We start from the raw sequence: 14,379 nt of genomic DNA, 5'->3' as shown, positions 1-14,379 counted from the left end.
GGATCACATATGGTCCCCATCAATGGTGGGTCCAGAGGCTATTGAGGCCCCTCAGAAGGTCAGGGGGAGGTGCCCCTTGAGCAATGCCAGCCTAGCACCCTGGCACTGGGTGCTCTGGCACTGCCCATTGGGAACTGAGCAGTGCCAAGGTGATGGGGCCTGAGGGGGCAGAGCCAGACAGGGGCAGAACCAGACCAGGGCATGGGGGGAGGTAAAAGGGAAGGGAGTGGGGGGAACTCTGCACTCTGGGGTTGTAGCTGGCAATTGGGAGGCTAGCAATCAGGAGGCCAGCAATTAGGAGGCCAGCAATGGTGGGGTGGAAGCTCTTGTCAACTGACCTCCCAGTATACTGAGAGATAGGCAGACGCACATTGGCCCCCTCAGTAGTCTAATGCAATCCTCTCCCTCACTGGCGTAAATCCATCTTCAGACTCTGTAGTATATAGAGTGCAGTAAATTTATTCAATTTAAACTCCTGTATTCCCATCCATTGGGCACTTAGTTTTTTTTGGGGGGGAAACCATACCTGTGATATAGCCCACCATGTCTTACCGAATCAGCCTTATGACTTTTTAAAAATTACAGCACTGGAAATAGGTCGTTCGGCTCTCTAAGCCTGCACCGACCACGCTGCTCCACTGAACTAAAAACCCCAACCCTTCTGGGACCATATCCCTTTATTTCCATCCTATTCATGTATTTGTCCAGACGCCCCTGAAAACTCACTATCGTACCTGTTTTCACTGCCTCCCCCGGCAGCAAGTTCCAGGCACCCACCATCCACCACCAAAAATTTGCCTCATGCGTCTGCTTTAAACCTTGTTGCTCGCACCTTAAATCTATACCCCCTAGTAATTGACTCTTCCACCCTGGGAAAAAGCTTCTGACTATCCACTCTGTCCATGCCCCTCATAATCTTGTAGATTTCTGTCAGGACTTGTGCTACTCTCCTGCATTTTTCCTCTATCCTTGCACATTGTTTTTACTGAAGTAATCACCTAATGCCATCTTGAATACCTCGATTGAACCTGCCTCCAGCACACTTTCAAGCAGGACATTTCAGACCCAAATCACTTCTCTGAAAAAGTATGTTCTCCCCTCACGTTTGTTTCTTTTGCGAATCACTTTAAATCTGCCCTCTCATCTTGATCCTTTTACGAGAAGGAACAGTTTCACCCTATGTACTCTGACCAAGTCCCTCATGATTTTGAATACATTAATCAAATTTTCTCTTATCTTTCTTCTCTCCAAGGAGAACAGATGTGATTTCTTCAATCGTTCATTATAACTAAAGTTTCTCGCCCCGGAACTATTCTTGTAAATAATCATGAGTGAATTATGATTAGTTTCATAATGATAAGCTGCTACATTCTTAACTTGCCAGGGCTAACTTCTCTCTGCCAGAATTCAATGGCACAACAAAAGTTGGCATACTTTGCAGCCACCAAATCCTCAGAAGCACTGACTCTCCCTGTGGATGCACCATCACAGGATTTAAGCTTACAATGAACCGGTGCAAATAATAAGCTTTGGATGACCTAGTTGATTCAGAGTGCACAAGTAAGAAAGAGTGGTGATATGAAAAGCTAGAAAGTTTCCATATCAGAAGGCACACCTCTCTTTAAGCCTTCCTTCGCTAGGTGGATGTTTTATCTCAAGGGAAAGTAGTAGAAATGAGGGGTAGCAGAAAACTTGAGACATACTGCCTTCTATGCATATGGTTCATGATAGAACAGAGGCGGAAGAAGTCAGTGAAGGCATAGTGAATTAATGTTGCTGATCGTTGCAATCATGTCTTCTTATCTGGATAGAGTTATGACAATCAAATGACTTGAACACTGCTGTATGCAGTCTGAATGTCAGCATGCTGGTATTATGAATAGGATGAAGGACAATGCACGTCATTAATCTGTGGCAAAGTGCTCTCAATGTGGAGATGCCAGCGTTGGACTGAGGTAAACACAGTAGGAAGTCTGGCAACACCAGGTTTCAGTCCAACCAATTTATTTGATAGTAAACTCACAAGCTTTTGGAATGCGAGTCTTTACAACTAACCTGCTATTCGAGTCTTAAAGATGCCGGCAATGTGAGTGGAAAGAGCATTATGCATAGGTTAAAGAAATTGTCTCCAGACAGTACAGTAAGTGAGGTTTTGCAAACCCAGGCAAGTCATGGGGGTTACAGATAGTGCGACATGAACCCAAGATCCTGGTTGAGACCGTCCTCATGTGTGCGGAACTTGGCTATCAGTCTCTGCTCAGCAACTCTGGGCTGTCGTGTGTCATGAAGGCCATCTTGGAGAACGCTTACCCAAAGGTCAAAGGCCGAATGCCCGTCACGGTCGCTTACTGTACTGTCTGGAGACAATACACATCTCTTTAACCTATGCTTAATGCTCTTTCCGCTCACATTGTCGGCATCTTTAAGACTTGAATAGCAGGTTAGTTGTAAAGAACACAGCTGTGTGCAGTCTGAATGTCAGCATGCTAACATGTCACGTTCTAATCAGTAATCTGTAAACTGTGTGTGCTGTTATATGCTGTCTCTGAGGCCAGAACTCTCCATTCACCTGACGAAGGGCAAACCCTGAAAGCTTGTGAGTTTACTATCAAATAAATTGGTTGGACTTAAACCTGGTGTTGCCAGACTTCTTAAAGTGCTCTCGAGCAGAGTGGCAGTGAAATGTAGCTGGTCCGTAAAAGATGAAAGCAAGAGGGGAAATAAAATTAGTAATTCCGTTTCTCATCCATTGACCACCCCCCACCACTCCCATATCCATGTTCTAATGTCCAAGTCTGCCCCTTCATATTGTGCACCCTTAAGTGGTTCAAATGGTGGCCGCACTGCTGACTTTCCTGCCTGTGAGTATTGTCCATGGTGGTGAAAAATGAAGGACTTCATCCTGTAATCTTTCCAACTTAGAATGAATCAACTTAGAATCCCTACAGTCCAGAAAGAGGCCATTCGTCCCATTGAGTCTGCACTAACGACAATCCCACCCAGGCCCTACCCCATATCCCTACATATTTACCCACTAATCCCTCTAACCTACGTATCTCTGGACACTAAGGGCAATTTTTAGCATGGCCAATCAACCTAATCCGCACATCTTTGGGCTGTGGAAGGACACAGGTTTAAGGTGCTGGGGAGTAGGTACAGAGGAGATGTCAGGGCTAAGTTTTTCACTCAGAGGTTGGTGGGTGAGTGGAATCGGCTGCTGTCGGTGGTGGTGGAGGCAAATTTGTTAGGGCCTTTTAAGAGACTTCTGGATGAGTACGTGGGCCTTAATAGGATTGAGGGTTATAGGTAAGCCTAGTAGATAGAGATAAGATTGGCGCAACTTATGGGCCAAAGGGCCTGTTTGTGCTGTAGTTTTTCTATGATTCTATGAAATCAGAGCACCTGGAGGAAACCCACACAGACATGAGAAGAATGTGCAAACTCCACACAGACAGTGACCCAAGCCAGGAATCGAACCCTGGTCCCTGGAGCTGTGAAGCAGCAATGCTAACCATTGTGCTATCATGCCGCCCAATTTGCCAACTTGCTATCTCTCCCACCTCCCAGACCATTGTCATAGAGCTGGAAAAATCCAGCTCTTCCTAAAGTGTGTTTAAATGAAGGCTTTGAAATACAATCTCCCTTAGTGTTATTTCTGTAAACTTCAAAATTTTGGGCCCCTCATACCTTCCTGTCTTCCATAACTTGTACAACCAACAAACAATTAAAGTCCGTTACACTACTTGTTGATTTCTCCAACTCCTTGGGCCCAAAATAGGTTATGGCCCTCTAGCTGGCTTTTCAATGATAAAATACTAATCTGTACGCAGAGCCCTGAAGTCTTTCAAGGTAACATGATTTGTGAACTGAAGGCAGTTACATGGGCTGAAGAATTCATCATTGCGCCATTATGGAGCTGATTCCTTTTGCATTGTTTGGACACAAATATGTTATTTTTCTCGAATACAGGGAATCTTCGTAAATTTCTACAGAACAAGACTTTTGAATCAGTCTTCCCACTTCATGAAGTAAGTACTGATACTTATTTTGGTTAAAATAAAGGTTCTGGAGTGTTTGTAAACATTTTACAAAGCTGAATTATCTCAGTTGAAGAGACATGCCTTTTATTAAACAGAATTTGAAAGACACTATCAGGCAGTAGAACTGGAGACCGGAATAGTAATGAATACAATCTTGCAGCACTAAAGAGGGCCTTTGGCCCATCACATCTGCGCTGGCCATCAAACACTATTCTTATCTCATTTTTCAGCACTTGGTTCGTAGCCTTGTATGCCATGGCATTTCAAGTGCTCATCTAACTGCTCTAAAAGCTTCTTAAATATTGTGAGGGTTCCCACCCATCTACCACCCTTTCAGGCAATGCATTCCAGATATTATCCTGTAATCTATGGCTTTCTTCCTTGTCATTTACCACACCACCAATTTTCATGTAATCTGCAAACTTACTGATGGTATACTCTACATGTGCATATTCCCATCCAATTATAACATCACATTTGCACGAATGTACACTACAATCAGCAAGAGGCCCAGCAACAATCCTGGACACTGGCTTCCATGGCTTCCAGTCACAAAAGTAACCTTCGACCATTACGCCCTGCCTTCCACCACTGAGCCAATTTTGAATCCAATTTGCCAAATTTCCTTGGATCCCATGGGGTCTTACTGTCCTGATCAGTTTCTCATGTGGGATTTGTCAAAAGTCTTACTGAAGTCCATGTAGGCTACTTCAACTACACTGCCCTCATCTACACACCTATTTACTTCCTCTCAACATTCAATCAAATTTGCTAGACATGATTTCAGCTGACAGGGCCACGCTGCCTATCCTTGATTAATAGTTGCTTTTCAAGAGGAGATTAATCCTATCCCTCAGAACCTTTTCCTATAATTTCCCTACGTTGATGTTGGACTCACTGGCCTATAATTTTCTGTTTTTTCCCTACTCCCTTTTTTGAATAATAGTACCACATTAGTTATCCTCTACTCCTCTGGCCCCTCTCCTGTGGCCAGAAGTTATTTGAAAATCCTCACAGCAGCCTACATGATATCTCATCTGGGCCTGGGGATTGATCTACTTTTAAGTCTTTAGAATCACTAATACTTCCTACCTCTCCATGCTAAGCCAGGGTTCCATTCTGAGATCTTCCCATCCAGTTACAACACCAGTTGGGATCACAACATCTCCCCATAATTCTTGAGTGAAGAAGACAGAAAACTAAGGATCTGTGTCAATTACTGGGTGCTCAACACAAAGACAAGGATTGAGGAAACATTACAAGTCCTCAAAAGTATTCCTACTTTCTCACTGTAGTCTATGGTTATAACTATGCTACATATCACTGAGGAAGATGTTAAAAAGACTGCATTCCAAATGAGTACCTACCAGAGGACTTTGTGAACACATGAGAATGCAATTTGGGCTTTGTAATTCCCTTGCCACCTTCATTTGTGTGATGGAATAGACTTTTGGTGACCTTAATTTTCAGGCCTTCCTTGTGCATCTGGATGAAACATCCACCTTTGGCCAGACATTCGAGGAGACTCTTGAAAGGCAAGACATTGTCTTAGCCCATTTGTTGAAGCTTAACTTGAAAGTCAAACCAAGGAAGTGCCAACTTTCTAGGAAGAGCATGGTACCTTGGGCACTTTGTCATCAAGGAAGGCATCACTCCCAATGGGAAAGTATCCAAATAGAATGAGGAGAAATAGAGAGAGAACTACATATGTTCCTTGGTCTGTGGCTTCTATAAGAGGTTTGTGCAAAACTGGTATCCCTGATGACAACTTATTAAGGAAACCAGAGAATGCTCAGGCAGCTAGTGGGAAAAATTCATGAGGCATAATACTTCACGATACTTTGCAGGGAATCAGATTCCAGTACATGTAGATTCCTTTTGCACTTCCGAGCAGAAGCTTATCTCATCATCATCCATTGCTACCTGAATTTACATCTCCCTTTTCAACTGGAAACCAATGCTAGTTTCTTTGGTTTTGAAACAGGGCTGATACATTCGAAGGCAGAAAACAGTCATTCCCACTTATGCATGTTGGTGTCTGAAGCCAAGTGAAAGGAATATGCAAAATTATTCCACTATGAAGTTTGAACTGCTAGCTTTGAGGTGGACTATTTTCCATAAATCCAGGGATATTTTGACTGGTGTGTTCACTGACAACAACCCATTCAGCTACTTTCAAACATCCACTAAGCTTCAATCAACAGAAATTCGATAAATTGATGAACTCATTCTAATTCCAGATTATGTACAGCTCGGGCAAAAGTAATGGAAATGGTGATGCCCTTAATTGGAAGACTGATCATGGTAGGAAACCTATCCGCCCAACTTAAGGAGGCTGTGGCTGTGGCTGACGCTTTGCCCATGTCTCAAGCCGAAAGTAGCATTCAGACCCTGATTCCCCATAATCCTGTGACTAGAATTCAGCAGATTGTCACTGATACATTTATGAGTGAGATCCAGTCCTTTTCATACATCATCTCCTTGGGGTCACCATACATTTAGATGGAGATGGCCAAGTGTTGGAGTGAATAGCTGAGCATCATTTGAAGCTACCCCAGGGATTCGTGATAGCATCCAAGAAGACAAAGGAAGAAATGTTGTGAAGAAAATGCAATATGTTCAAAAAGCTAACAAGGTGGACTTTCCAGTTGGTGTGAGTGTATTCTACCAGAACAGGAATATAAGGTCAGAATATGATACAGAATGTCTGGGATCCTGATCCCATAAAGTAACCAAGCAGCTGAATACTGGTGGCCCCATCTATGTTGGTGAACCAGTAGCAGGATGGTAGTCTCAGAAAATGGTTTGCAGAAGAGAGTTGCTTGAGGCCAAAAGTCTGATGATGATGAGGATTCTGTGTCATGCAATGGCATCACGGAACCTGAAGTGTCAGCAGACAGTGGCTCGAGTGAATGGGAAACCTGTATTGACAAGGAATCCTGGAGTGAACTGTGTGTTGCAAATCCTGAGGGTGTGTCCAGTTTAAGACAGCAGAAGAAAACACAAAAAGGGACACGCTGTGATGTGGCAACTGAAGTGACAATGATACAAGTGTTGCCAATTGTACGATTCCTGAAGACATGACCAACCTAGACCCCCATCTGGTTGATCCATTATAAAGCGGGCTACTGTTGCATGCGCTTTCTCCCGTACTATCACTCTTCTAAGAATGGTGATCAATGCACATCATGCTAGATGTTTGACCTAAGCAGACCCTCATTATTATTTCATCTGCTAGTTCCTGTATCACGGCAACCAGTAACACTATAGAGTCAGATTTTGCAGCCAATTAAAATGGTTATATCAGGGTAGCGAGGAGCGAGGACAAATATCCTGAATGGAGCAGCCAAAATAATGTCTGATGGTCCAGTGATTAGTCAGATTGAGTGGAGAATGAGTGAAGGAGAATAGCAGAGGGTGAGAAGGGGGAGAAAAGAAAAGGAGTTGGATGTAGAAAAGAGGGAGAGCAGACAGAGGTTAACAAGAAAATCACTTGGAAACAGCAGACTGGGGAAGTAATTGACCACAATACCACCCCTTAGATTTGGGTGGGGGGTGGGGGGATGGTGAATGGTTGGAGATCAAAAGACTAAAGTTTTTTATTATTACTTAATTTATGGGATGTGGGTAATGTTGTCAAGGCCAGCATTTAGTACTTATTTCTAACTTCCTTAAAAAAGTTGATAGTAAGCTGCAGCAGTCTGTGTGGTGAAGGTATTTCCTCAGTGGTGTTAGATCAAGTGTTCCAGGATTTTGACCCAAAAATGGTAATGGCACCCCACGCAGTGCTGTTTTTGTTAGAGGTCGCAGATGTATGAGGTGTTGTCAGTGAAGCCTTGATCATTATTACTGTGCATGTTATAGATGTAAATCTAGTAGTGGAGGGAATGGCATTTAAATTGGCAGGTGGGGTACTGACCAAGCCAACTTGCCTTGTCCTGGATGGTGACAACCAATTTGAGTGTTGTTGGAGCTACACTCATCCAGACGAGTGCTGAGTATGTTATCACACTTCCTTATTTGTATCTTTTAAATGGTGGAATGACTTGCAGAAATTGGGAGGTGAATCACTTTGTACAGAATTCCCAACTTTTTGCAGCCACAGTATCTATCCAATTATTCCAATTTAATTTCTGGTAAGTAGTGTCCTGTTCCACTTTTTCTTCCTGGGAAGTTGATGATGGGGAATTCAGTGATAATGTCATTGATGAGAGTTGGCTTTTGGGTTTATATGTTAGCTCCTATACGTGTTCTGCTATGATTTTTTAGAATCAAGATGGTTCTTTTGTAAAGCAGAAGTTGACCCCCCCCCCCTCAAAAGCTAACACCGAAATACCCAAAGAGGAGTACCTCACCTATAATCTGTCAAAGTGTGTGTGAAGTGATGTGACCTGTCTTCAGCAACTTCTAGTGGTTAAATAAAAATAAATCCCTGACACTCACTTTAAAATCAATACATAACAATTTATTTATCTAACTAACAGTGAGCAAATGATCTAAACTGTTAACAAACCAAATAAATTTCTTTTATTAACTATTCCTGAATAAAACAAGATTCTACTGATATGGTGTTCAAATAAATACAATTCCCACTCATTAACAAGTTAGAATTACAATCAGGATTTGTGTCTTCCAGAATATTCTGGGCCTTCTCTGTTGATTCTTCTGTGAGGAATTTCTCTCTTCTTTGGTACCTTTGCTATCTAGATGGTGCTTTCTCTAAGACGTAGATGAAGCTATGAGAGCCAGTGACTCTCTCTCTCTGTCTCTTTCTCTGTCTCTCTCTCTCGTGAGCTATGAGTTGTTAGCTCTGGAAGGTAGCAGTTGCTGTACGCTCTTTGTTCCACTGCCCTCTTTTTTATACCTGATGACATATCGATATTTCCCACATTAGGATTGGTCCTAGGTTGTCAAAACTATCAGATTTAAATTTAAAGGTTTTTTAGTATCTAAATGTCTGATTCAAATTGATTGGCTAAATTCAAAAAATTTAAAAGCCTATTGTCTTGATAAAACTGCTGCTTGGCTTTTTGATACAAATGTTTCAGTTTGGGCTCTCTATGTACTTGCATTTATAAATCTCTAAGCACAGAAAAACCTTTAACAAGATCATGTAATGCTTTCCCCTGTAGCATTTTACACATTTACAAACTTCAAATTCTAACATCCTCCCAATCTACAATTACTCTACCCAACTTTGCACCAGTTCACAGAATCACAGATCATGTCAGAGTGCTGAACATTTCTATTTAAATTTAGTGCATTGATTACAACTTCTATGATTTAACTCATACATGTATTTATTCTAATTTCAGTGGATTGGCTGATAATTTATTTGTTGAACATAATTTTCAATGTTTTTGTATTCTTGCCCAATACAAGGTACCTTGATTGAATAAGTTTTGGATAAATAGAAAACCTGTATGTAACATATGTCAAGAGAATTGTGTGAATAATGATGAGGTTTGCTGTTTTTCTTTGGCTAAATTTTTTACTTCTATTTTTTGGCTGTTTATTAAAAACTATCAACCTGTTATAACTTCAGCCTGGAGATAGAAAATCAGATCTCTATCCATAATTCTCATTGATTACCAACTGTCAACTATTGTCAAAGACACTGTGCCAACTAAATTATGTTAAATTTGTTGGTTGTGTGTCCAAGGACATGACTAGTGAAGATGACATTCGCAAAAGAAATGCTTAATTGACAAACCTTTCAGTATTTCATGGCAAGTAATCAAAACTACTTTCAAAGCACTTGCTTACATTGTTAACTGCACAATACTTAAGGAAGAGCATCAGTTGAATTCTACCTGATTTATTTTTGTTTTATTTAGAAAAGAATTTGGAACAATGAACATGTGTTTCAGCGAAAGTGGGCTAACTGGAAATGGTTATTTGGCAAACAACCAATCAATCAGATCAGGTGATTACTAATCGAGTATTATCAGATTCTGTGATATATTAATGTATGAACTGGGGGTATGTGAGAGCACAGGTTTTCTCAAAATGTTCAAGGCTTATTCTAATCACCTCCTGTTGTCTCTCACACAAATCCCATCCCTGTTTGTCCACCTCCCCGAGCTTGATGATCCCTTGGGCATCAGGAGAAAAAAGAGATTCCCAAAGAACCACCATCATATATGAGCAGCTCACACTCTGGCAACATAGGTACTCGCACATCAAAAAGAAATGGTGCATATTTAGAGTCAACGGCACGAGGTGAAGGACACAGCACCAGATTGCCCGAGGAAATGGTCTGAGTCAGGGACATCTATGGACAGATATGCTCAGAGTAGGGAGGGAAGTCACAATGATGCACAATGAGACATTGAAGGAGAGCCTCAGCTTTCACCTTTTGGGGCACAGTATTGGATTGTGGCTGTCTGGTAGCTCCCTGACGCAGTGGAAGTTCACGCATTGCAAGTGGAAAAGTCCGTCATGGTGAGACCATGTCTCAAGTTCTCAATCATATGAACTGCATCCATGAGAGAAAGTCATCTCATGGAGAGTCACATGCAGCACAACATTGAATGCATACAAGAGCAACCTGATATCCTGCAACAAGCTCTTGGCTTACACAATTACCTTTCCAGGCCATTCAAAGTGAGTGCTGATTGCTATGGAGTAAATGAGGATGTTTGCAATGGTGGCTTGAAGGGATGTCCCATCTAACCTGCCTGAATACCAACTTGTGTGCAGCAGCAGATATGTTGATATCTGATTGAGTTCCCAGAGGAAATCCAGCTCACACAGTTGACAATGGGGAAATCAATCATGGCGATGAGCTTAACTCCGATAACATTTTAATCACACTTCCAGGTTTTCCTAGTTCTGCCTCCAGTGCCCTCAACTGTAGTATATGTCCCAATGACAATGGCTGCCACTTCAGAAATACAGAACCCCCAGTTTTGTATTAGTCCTCAATGTATCCCTACAAGGCAAGGCTGACCACCATATTCCACAGTTTTATGTAGCTAAAGAGGTGAGCAGCCTGGCTGCAGCTCCCCTACAGCAACACAGAGTAGGGGGTTAATGTAGAGCATTGTTTACTTTGATCACTAAAAGGTTTACAGTGTTGTCATTTACCCTTGTAATGTTAATAGTTTCATTCCTGCAGAGTGGACAATTCATTGTAGAATGATAACTGCAAATTCCAGGTAAACATAATGTAGGTTTTTATCAGTGGCAATAGAAACTGTAGCCAGTAGTCTTCCCCATAGTTGGAGTTAGCTGACTCCAACACCCACCTGCAGCCAACAAAGACCTAGCTATATGGTCCAGAAGGGATCGAACAAGTCAACGGAAATTTACAGGCAACACTCCAGTACAATGGAAAGCAGATATTGGAAGCATTGTATGGAAGTGCTTGCATAGACATAAATTTTATTGGGAAAGTGAAAGGGGGTCAATCAACATGAATCCAAATATGACTTAAAAAACTTCTCAAAATTATTTACAGATCTGGGAAGACTTAAGACTGAATATAGCATCACTTTGAAAAAGGGTACGAAAGCTGTGTAGCTTTTCACACCTAGGAAGATATCACACTCACAAATGAAGTTGGTTCAACTACACATAGAAGAGATGATCAGATTGAGAGTCATCTCTCTTGTCATTAAGTTGGTGTGGTGTTACGGAATGGTTTCGGTCCCTAAAGGATTCCTTCACATAAGTGTGGATTTAGCTCAATTTAGTAAGGCTGGAGTAAGGAAAATTCAACTGATGTCCTGCTGATGAAAGCTTGGCAAAGCTGTCCAGTAGTACTATGGTCACAAAAATGGTTGCTAATAGCTTCTTTTGGCAGTGCCTTTGCATGAAAAGTCAAAATACTAATGATCTTTATTACTCCTTTCATGAAATTTTGCTCTAATCATTTACCATTTGGTATAAGCTCAGCACTACATGTTTTCTAAAAAACTATGTCTAACACTTTCCAGGGCCTCAGAAGGAATAACATCAAGTGACACTTACTAAGCAATAACTACTCACTCTTGCAAACTATGGGTTCTGCCAGGTTCACTGACCTCCTGACCTTATTAAGTCAAGATAGCTGAACTCAAGATGAGATGTGAGTGATTGGCCTTGACATCAAGGCAGCTTTTGATCTAGGGCCTGATTTTACTATGTTCATTCTAAGTGCTGAATCTGGGCCCAATTCGGATCCGACTTGGAAATTTACTTTCAGGTGCTCCCAAATGCACTGAGCTCGACAAAACAAATCACATGTCTGAATTGTGCTGTGGGCGGGGCTTAGTGTGCCCGAAACGATCGGAGCTCTGAACTGCGCATGCGCAGTGAAACAAAAAATTTGAAAATCACGCTGCTGTCACATCACTCCCAGGCTGCAAAAAGTGAATAATGTGGCCTGGGAGCGATGGCCCCAACAGATATCACTCCACCACCCCCACAACATAATGGTCCCCCTTAATCCACCCACTCCCCCCGCTACCCAGACCAATGGCGACCACCTGCCCCCTTTTCCCCACCGATCGTCCGCAGAGTGCAGTGGACCCTCCTGCTCCCCCCTCCGCACCAGAAATCCATCTGCCTCCCCCCACCCCCGAAGAGAATGATCTGCCTTCCCCCAGAAAATGATCTGGCCTCATATCCTACCCCCCCCCCCCACCCCCTACCAGACAACAATCTGGCCTCCCCAACCCACTCCCCCACCAGACAACGATCTGCCCTCCCTCCCCATCCACCATAGGTACAGCTAACCTGTCTCCTCCCCCCCACCAGAAAATGTTCGGGTGTCTCTTCTCCCACCACCCACACCCCCAACACCAGAGAATGATCTGACTCGCCTCCTCCTCCCTCCCCCCTCCCTCCATCACTGATCTGAGTCAGAGAGCCATTGGAAGGAGTCAACTTCGCTCTTCTGCAGCTGGAGTGCCCGAAACAGACCTTTGCTGAGTAGGTCTGTTTTGCGCTGAATCTGGATGCATGAACGTGATGGTAAAGGGGAAAATGCTGATAATGTTGGGCAGGTAGATCATTAATTCAATTTAAATGCATGCAAATGTATTTAAATTGCTGTTGTGGCCATTTTCAGGCCTTGGTAAAGTGAGCATCTGTGCAAGCGCAGATTGCGTTAGTGGCTTCACGCTCAATTTATCATGAAATGGTAAAATTGAGCCCCTAGTGTGGCATCAAAGAACTCAAGCAGAACTGGAGTCAGTTGGAATCAGGTAAAAACTCTCCACAGCCTAGCACAAAGCTGGTTGGGATTGTTGATGGTCAATCATCTCAATCCCAGGACAGTACTGAAGGAGTTCCTCAGGCTCTGGTTATTGATGAAGCAACTGCCTAATCATTTTCAGTTGCTTCATCAATGATCCTCCTTCCTTTATAAGGTCAGAAGTGCAGATATTCACATAGTGTTCAATACCATTTGTAACTCCCCAGATACTGAAGCAGTCCATGTCCAAATGCAGCACAATCTGGACAATGTTCAGGCCATGGCTGATATGTGGCAAGTCACATCACGTCACACAAGTGCTAGGCAATGACCATCTCCAACAAGGGAGAATTCAATCATCTCCCCTTGACATTCAATGGTATTATCATTGCTGAAACCCTCACTATCAACATCCTGGAGGTTACCATTGACCAGAAGTTGGTCTAACCATATAATTGCTGGCTACAAGGGCAAGTTAAAAGCTGGGAGTTCTGTGGAGAGTAACTCACCTGACTCTGAAAATCTGTCCACTATCTATGAAGCACAAATCAGGAGTATGATGTACATAAGAACATAAGAACTAAGAGCAGGAGTAGACCATCTGTCCCCTCAAGCCTGCTCCGCCGTTCAATAAGATCATGGCTGATCTTTTTGTGGACTCAGCTCCACTTACCTGTCCACTCATCATAACTCTTAATTCCTTTACTATTCGAAACTTTATCCTTGCCCTAAAAACATTCAATGAGGTAGCCTCAACTGCTTCACTGGGCAGGGAATTCCACAGATTCACAACCCTTTGAAGAAGTTCCTCCTCAACTCAGTCTAAACCTGCTTCCCCTTATTTTGAGGCCACGCCCCCCTAGTTCTAGTTTCTCCTGCCAGCGGAAACAACTTCCCTGCTTCTATCTTATCTATTCCCTTCATAATCTGATATGTTTATATAAGATCTCTCCTCATTCTTCTGAATTCCAATGAGTATAGCCCCAGTCTACTCAGTCTTTCCTCAAAAGCCAACCTTCTCAAGTCCAGAATCAACCTAGTGAATCTTCTCTGCACTTCCTCCAGTGCCAGTATATCTTTTCTCAAGTAAGGAGATCAAAGTGTACATAGTACATGAGGTGTGGCCTCACCAGCAGATTATACAGCTGCAACATAACC

The 14,379-nt window shown here is 42.7% G+C and overlaps 1 protein-coding gene across 1 annotated transcript in view; it reads left to right on the top strand.

Annotated features, from left to right (window-relative positions):
* LOC145344060 (anoctamin-9-like) overlaps positions 1–14,379 on the top strand; it is a 188,680-nt gene that overhangs the window by 22,092 nt on the left and 152,209 nt on the right. The window contains exons 8-10 of the mRNA XM_080190832.1: positions 3,970–4,028; positions 5,511–5,657; positions 9,878–9,966. Of these exons, the coding sequence (XP_080046958.1) occupies positions 3,970–4,028; positions 5,511–5,657; positions 9,878–9,966 (295 nt within the window). The remainder of the gene's footprint in view (positions 1–3,969; positions 4,029–5,510; positions 5,658–9,877; positions 9,967–14,379) is intronic.

The sequence above is a fragment of the Carcharhinus amblyrhynchos genome, chromosome 6 (genome assembly GCF_965287045.1).
Source record: "Carcharhinus amblyrhynchos chromosome 6, sCarAmb.v2.hapA, whole genome shotgun sequence".
In the NCBI taxonomy this organism is placed as follows: Eukaryota; Metazoa; Chordata; class Chondrichthyes; order Carcharhiniformes; family Carcharhinidae; genus Carcharhinus; species Carcharhinus amblyrhynchos.
This window is presented reverse-complemented; position numbering and strand designations above follow the sequence as displayed.